The 19,405-nt window shown below is 42.2% G+C and overlaps 1 protein-coding gene across 1 annotated transcript in view; it reads left to right on the top strand.

The window, feature by feature from the left end:
- TACR1 (tachykinin receptor 1) overlaps positions 1-19,070 on the top strand; it is a 131,644-nt gene extending 112,574 nt beyond the window's left edge. Inside the window, exons 3-5 of the mRNA XM_004691576.2 lie at positions 15,220-15,370; positions 16,626-16,822; positions 18,310-19,070. Of these exons, the coding sequence (XP_004691633.1) occupies positions 15,220-15,370; positions 16,626-16,822; positions 18,310-18,601 (640 nt within the window). The 3' untranslated portion in view covers positions 18,602-19,070. The remainder of the gene's footprint in view (positions 1-15,219; positions 15,371-16,625; positions 16,823-18,309) is intronic.
- The last annotated feature ends 335 nt before the right edge of the window (positions 19,071-19,405 follow it).

The raw sequence follows: 19,405 nt of genomic DNA, 5'->3' as shown, positions 1-19,405 counted from the left end.
CACGCCCCCCACCCCCGCAATGCTAATGTCTATAACAGACATTAGCAGAACTCAGTAGTCAGTTACTTAAACTCAGTTCCAGTGAGCTGCATTGCACTCCTGGGGTGCTGCTTCACTGCAGTCTCTGTGAAAGGAGACCCAGCATCACACTGAGTGCTGTGGTGCATAAGTGCTCTGAAAATTTTGTCCCTGATTTCATCATCCCTAAAACAAAGTACTGTTGAAAGCATGAATGAGACAATGTACTTAAAGCATTTAGAACAGTACTTGGCATCTCCGAAACACTATATCAATGTTAGCTATGACTGTGGTGGTGGTGATGACCTACAGGTACATCAGCAGAAGCCCTTGTAAGTAGCACAACAGGTGCTTACTTAGTTACTAAATACAAGGCACATTTATGCTCCTTACACCATATTCAACGGAAGTTCCTCTAGAAGCAGCATTATCACCACGTTGGGGTCCTATTTTAAACAAGGGCATCTACACCACCTCTCTTTCTCCTAAACACAGTGAATTGTGGGGGAGGGGAGGACTAGGAGGCCTCACTAAAGGAAAAGTCAGTGGGGCTGGGTCAAAGCCTAGGGACCTCTCTCATCCTCTGTACCCACTCCCACTGCAAATCCTGACTATTCTGTTTAATCACACTCTGATTTCCTTGTAGGTTCTTTATCCAAGCTAGACCACTGGGGTAGTTAACTTTATGTGTCAACCTGACTGGGCTATAAATCAAACACGACTTTATATGTTGTTGGGAAGACATTTTGTAGATGTGATAACATTTACAATGAATTGAATAAATAAAGCAGATTACGCTTCAAGTACGGGTAAGTTTCATCCATCAGTTGAAGGCCTTAAGAGAAAAGCTGAGGATCTCTGGAGAAGAAGGAATTTTGCCTCACTACTGAAACCATGACTCTTATTGGAGTTTCCAGTCTGTCAGGCTGCCCTACAAACCTTGGACTCACCACCCCCACAACTGTGTGAACCAATTCCTTACAACAATCTCTCTCCACGCAAACACACACACACACACACACACACACACACACACACACACCCCTTATTGGTGCTGTTTCTCTGGAGAGAACTACCAATCAACCAATCCAACTCTTATCTTGGCCCATACTTACACATCTAACCCCGTTGCCTTTCTGCCCAGAACCAAAGCTGAATCACATCCCGTCCTGCTTTCCCCCTTTGGTAACTTACTTTGGCATTTCCAGTAAAGGTCCAGTTCCCAGGAGCCTAGGCCACTGAGAATTCCAACTGCCACTCTGCCACACCTCAATCCCAACCTTCCAAGCTATAAAACCATCTCTTGGTGTTTCCAATGCGCCCGGTCACTCAGCCCGCAGGACCTTGTGCCTGCTCTTGTCTCTGCATTGGCCATTCACCCCCACCCTTGATGTGGCGGCCTCACCCTCAGTCACCTCATCACAGAGTCCCTTGAGTACAAGCCCCTGAGGTTCTCTACCACCCTTGGTTTGGCTTCTTTATGCACTAACATATTTATGCTTCTGTATTTAGCGGCACACACCTCAGAGAGAGTGCAGCTTTGGTTCTGGACCACCACAATAAAGCTAATATTACAAGAAAACAAGTCACATGACTTTTTTGGTTTCCCAGTGCGCATCAAAGTTACGTTTAGACTATATTATAGTTTATGGAGTATGTGATACTCTACGTCTAAGAAACCATACAGTACCTTTATTCAATATGACACAGAGGAATGAAGTGTGGGCATGCTGTTTGAAAACGTGCTGATGAATGTGCTCACCTTTTGTGTAAGGTCACCACAAATCTTCAGTTTGTAAACAACACCATCACCTGTGAAGTGCAATAAAGTAAAGCTCAATGAAGACCAGGCATGCTGTATTGACAGATGCATTTGCCTCTAATCTGACTGCCCCACTGCACTTTAAGCCTTTAAAGGGCTGGCACCATGTCTTTTCTTTTCATCACTTTATCTCCAGATTCTGGCACAAGGTAGGGGCTTAATTAAATTAACAGTTGGTGGAGGAATAATTTGGGCCAGGCAGAAACTGGATAGCTCCTTTCACATGTTCCCCACCCAAACCTGAAGGTGCTACACAACACGGGGCCATCATCATCCTAAATCAGTGACACGGTTAACACTGTACAGTAACAATCAACCATTCTAAAGTAGAAACTTACATGATTCATTAGCTGAGCAACGTCAAGTACAGGAAACCTAATTAAGAGCACCCCCAAACAAATGTCCACAGCAATAACTACAAAAATTCCATCTCGCTCACCCCCTACCTTCATGTCCTACCATTACACCCCTAAGGCCCTCCCCAACATAGGCTCTTTTTCCACACCTAGTCTTTTTCCAGACTTTCTGTTTCTTTTGTAGAATTAACTTAGCTTTTATTCCAGCAATACTGACCCCTTTTTTGGTAAGAGGGTAAGATTGCATAAATGATCCATTACTAGATTCTCTGGCCATCCTGGGGAGGTATGAAAATACGTGATATGTGAACATTCCCACATTAAAAATGTCCGTTCACATACAATTCACTTAAGACTTCAAGTTATTAGCATCGTTTCCTTGATCATTTTTACGAAACAGGTAAATATCATTGGTCAATTTGTTCATGGAAACTAGTAATGGCAGCCTATGCAGTTCATGATGTGACCGACCGTTCTCTATTTCGAGAAACTTTGGACTGAGGAACAAAGAATGGGATGATGTCTTCCCCTCACATTCCAGTCATCTGAGAGTATCTCTGGGCTCAGAGTTTGAGACAAAAAAAAAAAAGTCTGTGGAAATGCAAGAATGTATCCCCATAGAAACTTGAATCCAAGATTTGGTCACATTCCAAGTCACCCATACAGATAGAATAGAATTCTGGGTCTGATGTTTTAAGCCATTCTATTTTTCAGTAAGTTATCTGCCATTATTAAATGGTATGGACAATGTTTTGCTTGGTATTTGTGTTCATTCTTGAAAAGCTATGGTTCTCCTGTTCTGAATGACATTTCTCTATTCCTCTTCTGAGCTCATCTGAGCAGAGAGAGAAAGAAGTGCCAGGGGTTGAAATAAGGAAAGGACAGATCTGTTTTCTATTCCTATTTCAACCCTGAGTGACTTAAAAAAGGCAATTGCCTTCCTTATACCTTAATTTTTCAATTTAAAATGAGGTTAACAATATCTGTTTCTTACACCAAGCCCCAGAGGTAAAGAGATGAAGTTGAATACACTTTCCAGAAACACCTTTACAATGACACTACTGCACATAGAAAATATGAAATATCAACATCTTCTATAAGCCACCAGCTGTTTATATTGTGTACCATCTCGATACTAGATATTTTCATAAGAAAAGATAATAGATCTCATCAGAATAATTAATCAATAGAAAAGGAATGTGGCCACAAAATGGCCATTTTTTAGTGGGATTTACCTTATGGAGAGAATACACTCTCAGATATATCCAGTTCTGTATGCAATAACAACAACAAAAGAGCTGATACAGAACACCAGGGCCATGAGTCCTGTTACTAAGTCCAAATGGGGGGAAAAGCTATTGTGCCTCATATTGTTTTGTTTAAGTGTTTTTTGTTGTTTTTTTTTTTTTTTTCCAGACCTCAAGGACTAGAGAGGGTGTAAAAACCAACAAACACCCTATTTGGGGTGTGACTTAATTACCTCAGGAAATATTTTGTCAGATCAGTTGGCACCCATCAAAAGTAATTCTTAAACAATGCCCCACCAAAAATAATCATAGTTTAAATGCTCAACAAAATGATGAAATACAAGCGTCTGCTCTGCTGCATGGATCTGAGCCCTCCTCCTCAGTGTTCTTTCCATGCTGCAGCACCAGGATGTAAGCTCATCTCAGATTGTCCCTGGCTGTTCACCCAGCAAGGAGTATTCTTCTGCAGTACTAGTCAGCCAGCCCAACCGTAGCAGAGCAGAGGGTTAAGGACTACCTAGCGGGTTTGAAGGTGGGTGAGTTATAGCAACAGAACATTTATCAGGGCCCACAGATATGCAGAGAAAACATGGCACAGATAAAATTCAATCTTGTTCACAGTGAGGTGGTAATAATTCAAGGAAGTGTGCAAAGCTCATGCTACATTGGTAAAGACTAAAGCAAGGCAAATGTTGCAAAAGATCATCTGTTATTGAAGAACTGGGGCTGGGCTTTGCAGTGTACTATGAATTCAAGCATATAAAATGCATGTTGATTAATTGCTAAGTTATTGCAATTTCAGTAACCTAAATGAAATACTAATTGGTTCAGGAGCTGGCTGCAGTTTGGCACCACCTGGTGGCAACTGTCTATTCAGACTTCCAAATACACCCTGGGTGGAGGAGACTTCCAAACTTAATGGTTCCAGGTTCCAGAAATATCTACATAATTTGATGTTATCTGCAAGACTGGGAAGATTCACAAGAGCACATAATACAAATTCAGGGACTCCATTTCTGTCTCCCTGCTTCCAGAGACAAGTTCAGGCTCTCCACCACATCCCCTATCTAACCCAAGGTCAAAATTTAAAATCTCTGGTACATTGTGTCCACCACGCCAGCCTCTGGGCTCCACTCTGTAAACGAGTTCTCCTCTTAATTTCTTCAAAGTCCACTGACATAGAGTTGTTAGATGAGTCATACCTTACAGTTATAGAAATGAGAGAATTTACAGCATAGGACAGGATTATAATTTCTTAAATTTACTCTGATATCACTGTTTCTAGCAGTATGTCGACGAGTCCTCACCACAGGAAATTTCTTTCTGATTATACCCTTTTCTAGTCCTTGCTTCTTCCAATCAAAGATCTCAGGTTCTCTCTCTCTCTTTCATCTTTCTCTCTTCCTTTCTTTTTACATGTACTCTCAATACTATCCCCAGACACTAATTTCACCCAAACTCAAATTAATCTTCTGTCTTATTCTTTCTTATCTCAAAATGCAGTAAGATTTCTCAGCCAAACCCAAAGCCATCTAATTTGCTCTCCCCTTTCAGCAACATGAATCTGCAGCTGCTTTACAATTCATGGTTTGTTTTTTTCCTTAACCTATCAACCAAATAAATATTTCAGGTAGGAGAACTTCCCACCTACTCTATCCCCATCTCAGCCCTAACCCTAGGCTGACTAGGAGGAATAAAGATGTGGGTACAAGAGTACAGCATTTAAAAATGTCATTAGAGCGTTTCCAAATTCTGAACCCATTCCCGGCAACACATTCTCTTCTCTCAGAACCTTTCTCTGCCTGAGAAAGCCGACCAAGAAAGAATCTGAAACAAGGGTCAGGCCCTGGGCAGACCAGTACCATTCACCACTGAACTTCATTATGAAGTTCACAGCTGGCACAGGCTGGTGAATTCACCATCCGGTATCTCTGCAAAGCTGCAGACCTGACTGCAAACTACTAAAACCACTCCCTGACTCTGTAAAGAAATATGCAGGTTGGGAATGATTTTACCTGGGAGAACGGTAAAGTAAGAGATTTGTAAGGCAGGTTTTCAAATAACCTCATTTCGTTCAATGTCATTTCATTATAATGTTGATGAAGGAAAAAAATCACAGCCCAGAGTAAACAAGCTGCTGTTATTCCAGGACCTGGATTTGTTATATATTGTTTCACTTAAAGAAATTTCCAAAAACCTATCAATACCACTGAGGACTTTTTGAACTGCTATTAATAAAAGCTGTACTCCGAAGCCACAGAAATCGAAATGGGGGTGGAGTAGACACCAGGAAGGATGAATAGAACAAGGAAAGAGAACACAAGCCTGGAATCAAAGCCACGCCTCTGTGAGTGTATGAAGAACAAGTGTGGCTCCTAATCGGCCTGGGAAGAACAGAGCATTCAATAGCAGTGCTGGCAAAGCTGTCACCAATTGTTGGAGAAAAAAATTGGGGGAACTTTTATCAGTATACTCACCCAAATAAACCCCTGATGGCCTGAATAGTTAAATGTCAATGACATAAATAAATATACACTGATGAGTTATTTATTTGCAAATAGATAAACAGGAGAAAGTATAGGTAAATGTCTTCATGATTTGGACACAGAATACATCATTCTAGGCCTTCCCTGGTGGTACAGTGGGTTAAAGCGCAGCACTACGAAGCTGGCTGAAGCCACTTCAGTTTGATCCCCAGCCAGGAAGCTGACCCACATGGCCCAATGGACCTCTCCTGACCCACCTACTGCTCCCCTGGGCAGTGTGCTTCGTAGACCTGTCTGGTCTGCTCCCCACTCTGTCTCTGGGGAGTCCTCTCACTGCCCCTGTGCCTCTGGCCTATACCCAGGTCTGCATGCAATAAATAAATAAAATCTTTTAAAAAAAATACACCATTCTAATATTAATATGACAGAAGTCATAAAGAATTCTGCCAAATAGGTAAGAGCAATATGAACACCCCAGTGTGAAATCAAATAAACTATATAAGCAAACAATTCACAAAGGAAGAAATCATCATGTCTAAAGAGTACACGTATGAAATTTCAATGTACAATGAATCAAGAATATTGCAAGTAAAGAACCATGTATAAACTACAATGTTGTCAAAGACTACAAGACAAAGGAAAGAAAATACTCATAAATGGCTGCTGTTGGTATACAAATTGGCTTATATTTTCTAAAAAGTAATACCAAATCTTAAAAATACTCTAACTTAATTCTGACAAGTCAATCCTGGAAAAACAAGAATAAAAGCAAAGATAACTTATCTGAAGATATTCATTATCCTAGCAATGGAATATCAAAACATTGAAAATAACTCAAAGTCTGGGTTAGAAATCTGGCTAACTATCCACGTACCACCCTAGAATGGAGTATTACTGCAGTCAATAGGAATTTTTATGTAGGAGTATATTTATTGACAAAAAGATGATTGTAACCCAGTATTAAGTTTTTTACAGTAACTTAACATACTTGTATTAATTTGTAAATGAGTATGTACATATATACATAGCTGCATGAAGACAATCAATTTTATTAGAGCTTACCTCTAGGGGATGGATTATAAGAATATTTTTTAAAACACTGATTGAAAAAGATACCTGCACCCCCATGTTTATTGCTGTTTTATTTACAATTGTAAAAACATGGAAGCAGCCCAAATGCCCAAAAGTAGATGACTGGATTAAAAAGATGTGGTACATATATACAATGGAATATTACACCGCAACCAAAAAAAGAGAAACACATGTCTTTTGCAGCAACTTGGATGGAGCTGGAAAAGATCATGCTTAGTGAGATAAGCCAGAAAGAGAAAGAAAAATACCGGATGGTTTTGCTCAAAGCAAGAGTATAATGGACCAGGCGAGAAAATAACAAGAATAATGAACAACCATATACCAGAGACATTTTGTGAGAGTGGAGTGGGGAATGGGATCAAAAACGGGGGGGAGGGGGGAGGGAAATGCACGGGATTATGGTGATGGCACACGGGTGACTTGGTGATGGGAAACCCGCGGGGATTACAATTGAGATGGAAAAAAAAAATGTACAAAATGATGTAAAAATAAACTGTTATAAAATAAAAAAAATTAAACACATAAAAAGAATGTTTTTTAATACTTATCTATATTTTCAAATCCACAATTAATAGAAACTACTTGTAGTGAGAACATTTTTGATTAAAAAATAAATAAGTAGGAAATGCTCAGGCCCCAGGCTTTCTGCCTTTGAGTAGATGCTGACATATTCTTGTGGAGGAAGCAGGCAGGGGGGCAGGAGGGCACTGTGTTGGGTGAGAGGACAGACCAGGTGAGAATCGAATGTCCTTCAAAGCTGAGATCACTCTTTAGTTTTTCCTTGGTGTCATTTCTGATGAGGAGATTGAAGAGGGCTGCCTCCAAGGTCCACATCATCTAATTAAGCAGATGAAACAGAGAGTAGGACAGGCAGCCTGGAGAAGGACATATGGTTGGACAGTGCCTGAAGGGAGAATGTGCTTTCTGTCCTCTTTTGTTCATCAGCTAGATGTCAGTGTCTCTGAGGAGCTCACCCACAGGAGCTGGGGAAGCAGCTGTAAGGGGAGGGGGAATATAAACCCAGTTTTTCAGCAAATTAAATGGATGTGCTTGAGCCTCTGCCTTGATCAGTCACTGTGTCCTAGGAGAGATGGACTCGAGGGCATTTAGCCCAGAGTGAGGATGACAGTTGGCGGGGGTTGACCCTGGCCCTTCTCTGGAGAACAGGGAGAAGGACACACCCACATCACTGTTGGCCAGAGTAGACTACAGGACAAGCAGTTGAGGACACGGTGGTTTTGCTATTATTCCCTCTTCTGTCAAGCAAACACAGATGCTTTCCTTGGGCCTTGGGCCCCCTGAGCTACCCCCTCCCCTTTCTTCCATAGCCCAGAATACAATCTAAACCTACTACCTCCAATTCTTCATTTCCCCAGATGGCTACCTGCTCTAACCACACCAGTAAAGTGGAAGCTGCTCCTGACCCTAGATTTCCAAAGCTGCAGAACCAGTTCCTGTCCTTATCTCCCTCAGATATGCCCCAGGCCTTTGACTCTCCCTTCCTTTAGCCATGGCTACCCTCCTTCCTCCCCTCACACACCCACCCAGGGTTTAGCCCCAGAGTGGGCCTCCCCAGTCAGCCCTCACCAGTCTCTCTCCTCAGGACATCACACATACCCTTACTTCTCCTGGTTTGGGGACACCCAAGGACTTCAATCTCTAGTCCAGGCCCTTTCCCCATATTCCAGCCTGATTCGGATAGCCAACTGACTGTCGGACCCTGTAAGCCTGTTCCCCCTCACTGGGCCCCATACCAGTGACAGTCAGCCTCATACTTGTCTATTTGTACAGGTCAGAAATCCAGGCAAATAGTATCACTGGCAGCCAGGCCCTTCCTCCCAGCCACAGAAACCTTGGAGGCCTGTCCATCCTCCCTGTTCACCTACTCCACCATGGACTTAGTGCAGGTCATTGTCAGTTCCTGCCTACACCCCTCAAGGGCTCCTTAAAACTTGCTGCTTCTGGTCTTGCCCACCATCCATGCACCCCAACCAGCCAGCATACATGCAAGTATTGATCACATCGCTTCCTGCTTCAAAACCATGTCCTGGTTTCCCATCACCTTCATGATAAACTGTAAGCTCTCCAGCTATTGTAAAATGCCCTTTATTTGGCCTCTGTCAGCCTTTCCAGCCAAGTCTCCCCCTGCTTACTCGTCCTGCATGTTCCACACTGCCCAAACCGCTCCCTGGTGCCTCATGTGCCTCGTCCTCCCTCAGTGCCTTTGAACTTGCTGTTTCCCTACCTGCAGTGCCCACCTCCTGCTCACATAGCAGGGGCTAGCCAAGCAGTGCCCCCTCCAGGAGGCTTCCCTGATCAGCTGGGTTGAGTACCCCACTTCTGCATTTCCAGTACTTTCTATACACTTAGTAACAAAATTTAATGTTTTCAAGGTATCTTTTAAATTTGTAATATATTTTCTAATTTTGTTATATTTAAAAGGACCCGTACGCCCCTCCCTTACAGAGGTAACCACAGTCATTTCCCATGTCACACTCTTCAGTACTTACATCTCCCCCCGCAGCAGATTGAGCCCCTAAAGGACAGACCAAAGCCTGGGACTCTCAGTGTCTCCAGCCCCAGGTATATAAAAGGTGCTGAGTAAATATGTGCTGAGGTTATTAATGGGTTGGTTGCAGTTTTTGCCTGCCTCCCTTCAAGAGGATAGCAGGGGATTTAGGGTTTTGTTTCATGTCTGAAAGTTAACCTAAACCAATAAATTTTGCTTCTTTTCCTACAAAGAAACAACACTGATATGCAAAGACAGTTTTTTGCAAAAAGTAAAAATTCAAGCAGAGGTCTCTGGGGAAGGGCACATTCCTGGTATTTACAGGATCATCCCAGGAGATGGACTCACCTTGTTGCCCATAACCTAGGCTGAAGCAGTGAAAGCTACTGAGTTCCCAGTTGGTTCTCATTCAGTTTAAGGATGCAGCTGCCAACAGCAGGGGGCTCAATGATGGTAATTCTCAGCCCTGGCTGCACGGATATCACCAGGGAACCTGGAGAGTTCCTAAAACATTGATGCCCAGAAGCTGTAATAGGGGGATCCACACATTGAAATTTTTCAGTGCTTCCCAGATGATGCCACTATACAACCAAAATAGAAAGCTGTGTGCTTCAAACTTGAATGTGGTCAGGTCATCTTGTTAACATGAACATTCTGGTCCTTCTAGGGTGGGGCCTGTTAGTCTACATTTCTTTACCTTTTTAAAATCTTTATTTATTTATTTGTTTGTTTGTTGCATAGAAGAACTGGGGTGTAGGTCAGAGGCAAGAGGATTCACAGAGACAGAGTAGGGAGCAGAACAGGCAGATTTACAGAAGAGGTCTGCTGCACCATGTGGATTAGCTCCTTGGCCAGGGATCAAACTCGGGCTGTAGCAGTGACAGCGCTGAGTCTTAACCTCTGAATCACCAGGGAGGCCCCTAGTCTACATTTCTAAAAAGTTGCAGGGTGTCACTGATGGAACTCAGCTTTCTAGCTAAAGAACAGCATTTCACAGGGGGCATTCAAGAAGATGCTAGATGATTCCATAGTATGAGTGTAAGAGGACTGATGCATCAGTGGGATGGAGTTGGTATTACATCAGTAAAGCGCCACCACCCCCAAACGAAACCATCCACAGAACACCATTACATAAACCTGTGCATAAATCCTGGCAAAAATGACCTATCACATTAGAAAGAAGATGGAGAGCCAGAGCCATGCCCTCGTGTGTTCCTCCTTTCCTTTCCCTAGAGCCTTGAGTTTCTGAAGCTCATTACAAGACACTAGGTGCTAATCTATCTTGATTTCAAATGCTGAAGATTATTTCAGAAACTGGAAATATCAATGCTTGAGCAATGGAGTAACTCTAGCTAATGAGACATAAGTAAACCTGGATTAGTAAGAATTAAGGTATTGAGGATTGAGGACAAGAAAATTTGCAGGATTTGAGGCTACACTTTCTGTATTCAGCAGGTTTATTTATCTTGTAAAATGTGGCAAGCCTCCTTGACTTCTCAGAAGAGTAAACTGGAGGGAACAAAGACATGAAGTGGCTGCCTGCACCTTCCTTCCCAAAGTACTGATAAACCCACTGGCAGGATTTAAGGGGAGCCAGGTGGAACAGAGTGGTACCTTCTGTTGCCTTCACCTGCAGTCGCTCCTTATTCTTTCCCTAACTTGCTTCTCGTGTATCCCTAATCCCTGATCTCTCTCCAAAGGTAGATATGAATTCTGAGAGCTGGCAAAATCCTGCTTGGCAGGAGCCTGGAAAATATCAGATTTGAGAGCCAAAAAGACCATGGAACCATGCAAGAAGGTATTCTACTAGGTTAACTGACAGGTTCTCTAAAAGGATGATTTTAGCAAACAATACAAAAAAGTAATCCAATTAACTATAAGCATATGATAAAGTTTTTCCAAAAAGTTATCAAAGTAAACAAAATATATTTGTGTTCATATTTTGTAAATTCTTTTTTTTTTGGTAATTTTATTGATTTAAAAAAATTTACTAGAATTTTTTTTATATATCTTGGATATTGTTTGGACTCAGCATTTGCAATGTCTATGTAAGAGGGGTTTAGGTTTATCTTAACAATTTAAGAGAATACACTGTACCTTGTTATCATCCAAGGGTCAAACCCACAGAAGTTGACTGCGTTGGAAGGGAAGGTTTCTGATGAGATTCAGGAGGGCACAGACTACCACAATGGAGACCTAGGACCCAACTAAAATGTTCTTGGATTGTTTCTTAAATTTATTTGATTATGATAAATTATACACAATATAAAATTTACCATTTCATATCTGTAATGCTGTACAAACCATCACCACTATCCATTTTCAGAATTTTTTCACTATCCCAGATTCTGTGCCAATTAAGTGATATTCCCATTACCTCCTACCAGTCCCTGGTAATCTCTATTCTATTTTCTGTCTCCATAACTTTGCCAATGTTAGGTATTTCATGTAAGAGAAACCAGGTGGCTTATTCAGTTAGCATGATGTTTGCAAAGTCCATCCACATTCTGTATGAGAGCTTCATCCTCTTTTCAGGCTGAATAATAGATATGTATACCCCGTTGTTTACCTACCCATCTTTAGAGAGGCATTAGGTTGTTTTCGTCTTTGGGCTATGGTGAAAAGAGCTGCTGTGAACATCCATGTGCACATGTATGAGTTTCTACTTTCAATTCTTCTGGCTATCTATCTATAAGTGGGACTTCTATAAGCACATTCCTGTTATTCTTAATTACCTGTTAGAGCATAGAGCAGCTAGAGCTCTATGTAACTATGTAACAGTTTTCACCTGAAATTAAGTCCATATTTTCTGTTGTTTTCTAATAAATTACTTTTCCTTTTTTAAAAAATATCTGATAAATTATTTTTACTGATTTAGGTTAAAATTTTCCAAATGATCTGTGATTTTCTGAAGAGAAAAGTTTTCCAGTTGTACATTGTAAGTTTAAGGTTGTAAGGTTCAAGTATGATAAAGGCAATGTATCAGGTATGACTGCCATTGAAAAGATATTCATTACCCAGAAAAAGGGGTATGACACACATCTAGGGTCACCACAGAGAGTGGGAGCCCCCAGAAAGGCTTTCTTGTGTTTTCAGGGAAAGGGATGGGAAGACAGAGTAAATAAATTTAAGACTGACTTTTTGGAATAATTTCAGTGGGTTCTGGGGGTGTGAGGGCTGCCCTATCTGAGGTGACCCTGCGGTGTTCAGGGCAGAGGACAGCATTCCACCACGCACGAGTGCATAAAGGAGAGGGATTGGGGATATGGTTTTTGGATTAGTTAGTTTGCCCATTGCAAGGCACGTTTAGCAGACATTATCTCTAGGAATTAGGATACAATCCTTTCTGATTAATCAGATCTGAAAGCCTCAAATACAAAAACTAGAAAGCAAGGGTAATACATGCTTTTCATGAAGTCATGAATTCTCAACTGACAGTGAGGTCCCAAGAGAGTCACAGACCTTGGATCTAAAACAGTGGTTCTCAGCACTGGCTGTATGTCAGAATAACTGGGGAATTTTCTAATCTGAAGTTTCCTGCTCTATACTCAGGCTAATTAAATAAGTATCTCTGGGCCCTGATCATTTATAAGTTCCTCCTGGTAATTCTAAGCTTGAGGACCATTAGTCTAAGATAGTGTTTCTCAAGTCATTTCCATGACCAAAACCAGCAGCAGCTTCTGGAAACCTATTATCAGATTGTTGGAACCATCCTATCCCTAAGTCAGAACTGGTTGTGACCCAGCGTTTCCTATTTGTAAAATTACTACTGGTGATTCTGGCTGAAGTTTGAGAACCCCCAGTCCAGGATGAGTATCACTGATGACTTGACTGTAATGCCTCCCATCACATCCCTGACTCTGATTTGGGAACTCAGTGTTCTGGGACAACAGTGTCATCAAGTTCAGCTAATGTGTTTTGATGGCCAATCGAGTATGTGGTTGCTTACATCAGGGCTGCTCCTACAGGCAGAAGTGGATGCAGCTTCTTCCTGCCCCCGTAGCCTCCAGATGCTTTAAACTGCAAGCAGGGTATGCACAGCAGAGACTCTGAGAACAAGTTAAAAAAAAAAGAGAGAGAGAGACAAAAGCACCGTGTAGACTCACTGCCATGTTGGCTGGAGAACCCAGAGGCTGCCCAGAGGAGGTGACACTGGAAGGGACCTTGACTGCCTGCTGAGACAGGAGCAGCCTGTGTGCACAAAATATACAGACATATAGACTCAGTGTCCTGCTCGGCTGCCTTGTGGTTTGTGGCTTAAGAATTCTTCAGACATCCTCAAGCTGAAAAATTCAATAGTTTGAGGGGAATGAATAAATGGTAAAAGTATGGGGTTCTGCAAGTAAGTTACTGAAACTAGAATAGCAATAAAAGAAAAATTGGGTACATAAGTGGGATATTCTTTAAAATCCCTTTGCAGAGAATAAGCATAAACAGTGGAAGAAAATAGCACTGAGTGACTTCTCGTCAGCACCAAGCAGCAGCTTCCAGCTGCTCGTCCTACATTCTAATCCCAGCTCCTCTTTTAACCAGCTGTGTATTTAGGCAAGCTAATGAAATTCTAAACTTCCTTTCCCTCATCTATAAAATTATAATAGTACCTATCTATATTTGTTTTGCACATTAAATAAGATAAGACCAATTAAGTACTTGGCATTATGCTCTTCACACAATCATATCTAACTTTTCTGTTGATAATATGCATTAACATTGTTATTAGCACCATGACCAAGAGTGAGCCCCCCAAATATTTATCTCATTGTTATTATTTCTATTAGAAATACTGAACCTTCCTATTAGGCTCAAAACTGGGGAAAGCAGCTATACCGAGTCAGACTTTCCAAGGACCCTCAGAGAAAAATATCCCTTCTTCAACATTCAAATAAGAACGTCCCACTTAGAACTGAGTCTGGCCTTAAACAGAGCAGGGTAAGTTAGGCTGTTGTAGCAAAGCTCAGAACCTCAATGTCTTAACACTGCAAAGGTTTCTCCCTTGCTCATGTTCCCATCAAGCTCATCAGTGGGTCTCTGTCCCTGAAGAGGTGACTTAGAGGCCTGGATAGCTTTCATCTAGAGCCACTGGCTGAGAAGTGTCACACTTTGAGGTTTTCACCCACTGAGTGCAGTAGTAGGGTCAGTCTTATCTTTCTCCTCCAAGCTAATTATTCTTATTTCTGAGACTCCATTTGTCATATAGCCAGGGTTAAGGCTCAATAACCTCATTCTAACTGACCTACATCCTGCACCAAAATTGAGCCTAAATATAATCTGATAGCTATTAACTGAGTAGCACCGTCACTTCTTTCATTTTAGAGAATTCTACAGCAGGTGCATTAATGCAGCTTAAGGTTGCATTTGGGTGGGGGGGAGTGAGAACATAATTGATATTGAATTATCAACTAAAATTGCCATAAGTATATAATATATACTATCACCAATATTTATTCTTCTCTTTTCAATTTGAGCAGTACTCTACATTATGGGGGAAATCCACAAGGAAACCTAAGTTGAGATTTGCTGCCCCTGGTTTATCCATTAATATCACCTACCCACCCTATTTAGGTGGCAAGCCTCCTTATGGTTACCTTGTCACCCACATTTACTTATGGCAAATGTGGGAAAGGTTGCTGCGAAGCCCTGACCAGCCTGTTATTTCCTGGACTAACCCCTCGTATGCACCTGGCTGCAGGTACCACATCTGTGTGACAGTGCTGATCTACTTCCTTCCCCTGCTGGTGATCGGCTATGCATACACTGTTGTGGGAATCACGCTGTGGGCCAGCGAGATCCCTGGGGACTCCTCTGACCGTTACCACGAGCAAGTCTCTGCCAAGCGCAAGGTGAGCAAGCACTGAACCCACCATGGTTCACGAGTGTGGCCGGAAGGTCTGTGAGCTCCAGAATGTCAGGGAATGTGAGGAACATCCAAGTCAAAAAGAGGAGGGGAAGGGCAAGAAGAGATCTTTCTTCAATGTATTTGTGACCTAGCACTAAGGACAGGCACGAGCCATCCTGCTGGCACCTGCCCCTCCCACACACACACACACACACACACACACACATACACACAAAACCACAGTTACTTGTTTCTCATTAATCCTTCCAGATATTGTATTTACAATCCAAATAATTATAGACTCTTTTTTACAAGAATAGTGAATACACACTATTCCTCCCCTTACTTTTTTTTCACTCAACAAAGTATATGCAATTATTTGAAAATCAATATATAGATTTATTCTTTTTTTTAAAAAAAAATTCCTTTGGTTCTTCTTTGCATAGTGTTTAATGAGGCTAGGTAGCTCTTCACTGAAGGTTTGTTGGGAATAAAATGGAAGAAGTACATTGCCCATGCTCATGACTCTTTAAAGCCCCCTTTAAACATCTGACCCTCCCGGCCCTCCCTGGTGGTGCAGCGGGTTAAAGCACAGCACTGAGAAGCTAAAGCCCTTTCCGCATGAGTTCGACTCCCGCCTGCCCTGGAGGTGACCACATGGCGAGGCAGACCTCTCCTGACCCTCCCGCTGCTCCCCTCAGCAGTGTACTTCATCGATCTACCTATTCTGTTCCCCACCCTGTCTCTGGTGAAGCCTCTCACTGCCCCTGAGCCTCTGGCCTGTACCCCAGTTCTGTATGCACAAATAAATAAATCTTAAAAAAAAATCTGACCCTCCCTTGCTGCAGTTGTCCAATTCCCATCCCTTCTCTCCCCCTCTGCCACCTTTCTCTCCTTCATTCATCAATCTGGCCTTGATGATTCTTGAAAATGAGTGTGCATCAGAATCATTGCAAGGTCTTATTCTAGGTCCCACCTTCCGAGTTATTGATTTGGTAAGCCTAAAGCAATAATTTGCATTTCTGATAAGTCCCTAAGTGATGGTGATGATGTTGGTTCTGGACCCCACTCTGAGAACCACTGACATAACAAAGTCCTTTGATATCACATAGAGATAGTCCTTCCTCCCCCTCTGGGCAGGTTGTTACAAACATTTTCCACTCCCTACTACACAGTGCACAGTGAAGTATGGAAGAAGAAAGTGGCTATGAGAAAAGGAGGATGTAATAGTGGTCTCACCTATCGCTATCTCTTGCCAGGTGGTCAAGATGATGATCGTCGTGGTTTGTACTTTTGCCATCTGCTGGCTTCCTTTTCATATCTTCTTCCTCCTGCCCTACATCAACCCTGATCTCTACCTGGAGAAGTTTATTCAGCAGGTCTACCTGGCCATCATGTGGCTGGCCATGAGCTCCACCATGTACAACCCCATCATCTATTGCTGCCTCAATGACAGGTGAGGAACCCATACTCTCTCAGAGACCACAAGACCACCTGTCTATATCAGTTATAACTACCAACTAACCTATCAGCTAACCTAAGTGAACAAAGCTGGCTATTAGACAAGAGGGAGTGGTGGAGGACTACAGCAAACAAATCACTGCATTATTCATTCCCTGTTGATTATCACCAAACAGGAATATAAGCCCAGAGTAGACAATTTTTTTTGTTTAAAGAGAAAGCAGAAATCCACATTTTTTTAATAACATCTTCTAATTTTTAAACACTGACAGTTAAGTCAATTAGACAAATCCTGGGAGGCTGAATCTAATTCATAGCTTCTGAATTTACTCAGTCTGCCTTATGGATTCAGAGCATAGGGTACATTTCATGGAAAGAAAGAGATTGAGGGAGATGGTGAGAGAGACAAAAAAAAAAAAAAAGAAAGAAAGAAAAGAAACCCTGGAATGTAATCCCCTACAAGGCATTGTTTTCCTTCTCTGGTCTTTCACTTTCTACTTCCTTATCCCATCATACAATCTGGGCAGCATACAATCAGTTTCTTTCATCAGTTCCAGCAGGACAGCCAAAAGGAGTCAGAGTCTCAAAGGCCTGATTTGGCCATACTTGGCTATAGAGGTAAGGACAGTTGCCTTCAAGGCAGAAGCCAACCTCAGGCAAAAGCAAAGAGAGTCCATCAAGAATGGTGATTAGCAATTGAAAACTGGTCATGGTATGCATGAGCTGGGACTCTGGTGGCAGCTCAACCCATTACCCAGAGCATCACACCAGCTGCTGAGGGAGGAGGTGGGATAACATGCATGGTACAGCCTTGTAGCCACCAGGCTAGTGTGTTCTGTAAATGACACATTCAGGTACTAGGAATCTAGACACAGACATTCTGTTGAACTTGTCCAAATAGTCAATGTTAGTCTAATTCGCAGATTCATCCTTCTTCTAACAGCCTGACACCAATCTAAATGATTTTTTTTGTTATTGTTGTTGTTAAATCTCCTAGCAGTTCTTTAAGTAAAGGCTAATTCTTGCAGTTCAACAAATGGAACTAAGATCCACTAAAGGGATCTTAGAAAGATCATTCTGTAGTCAATAGGCACTGGGAGGAAGGGGCCTTGTCTCAACATGTGTTTTAATACCCGGTGACTAAGACAATATTATGACATGGTAAACACCTGGTAAATGTTTTGTCAATGTCAAGCTGACCAAAGGTCCCCTGGCCTTGTACCAGTGGAGGCAGCATAGTTCAGCAATTGTCCCTAATAAGGAGTACATTTCACCTGTGCCTAGGTTCTGGTCCTGCATTTTGCTTTGATGACTAACATTTAAATCTTTGTGGCTTTACCACTTCCAATTGTCAATTAACCTAAAAATAATAACATAAAGTGATGCTTGATTGTGTCTGTGTGTGAAAGAGTTGATGGAATTATGCAAACGCCCTCTGAAAGCTGGCTACCCCCAGGATCACCTCTTTGTCTCTATCCCCAGGTTCCGCCTGGGCTTCAAGCATGCATTCCGGTGCTGCCCCTTTATCAGTGCTGGCGATTATGAGGGGCTTGAAATGAAATCCACCCGATACCTCCAGACCCAAGGCAGTGTGTATAAAGTGAGCCGCTTAGAGACCACCATCTCTACAGTGGTAGGGGCCCACGAGGAGGAGCTGGAGGATGGCCCCAAGGCCACACCCTCATCCCTGGACCTGACCCCCAATGGCTCCTCTCGAAGTGATTCCAAGACCATGGCAGAAAGCTTGAGTTTCTACTCCAACATGCTCTCCTAGACTACAGGGCTTTCATTAAGAGCAACCACCACCATCTTTGTCTTTCTTCATGCATGGATAATTCCTTCATCTGGAAACCATCAGAAACAGCCTAACATTGAGGTCTGTGGCAAGGATCAGAGGGTTTAGGGGAAATGTTCCATCCTAGAGTCAAAAAAACCTGGCTCCTTCCATGTCTTTGCCACACTATGTGATTCAAGATAAATCACCGAACTTCTCTCAGCCTATAAAATGGAAAGGCTGGACTGCAAACCATTCTGTGATTCCAGAATTTAAAATGGTTGTACATAAGCACGCATTTCAGGATGAACTCTGCAATGTAGCAGCCCCAACTCACCAGTTTTCCTGCAGTACCTATCTTATATAAAGTCATTCTCAGATGTGCTCAGATTATCCTCTTAAGCTGGTGGCTCACATCACATCAGCTCTCAGTGATGTGAATGAAAGAAGTAAACACAAGAAATCTGAGTAAAAGCTTTAACCCCAACTAAGCATCCATGAAAAGAAGATATTTTTCTTCCCCCTTTTGGCATTTGGCATCTCATTAATTCAGTGCATTTAAATATCACAGGACTGAGAACATCAGGTTCACTTGTATTATTATCTACAGTGACTGTTCTACGCAACCAGTGAAGGCAGAACATTGTCAGCTGACACCAGTGAATGGTTCCATGGACCAAAAGTTAGGAGATTTGAACCATATTTAATTATCTGAGCCTCTATTTGTAAAACAATGGGGCTGAACGTATCTTACCAGTGTCCTCTGAACTTTAAAGTTTGGTGATTATATGATTTTTCGTTTGC

This window comes from Condylura cristata, unplaced genomic scaffold, assembly GCF_000260355.1.
Source record: "Condylura cristata isolate star-nosed mole 26May11 unplaced genomic scaffold, ConCri1.0 scaffold00031, whole genome shotgun sequence".
Lineage (NCBI taxonomy): Eukaryota > Metazoa > Chordata > Mammalia > Eulipotyphla > Talpidae > Condylura > Condylura cristata.
This window is presented reverse-complemented; position numbering and strand designations above follow the sequence as displayed.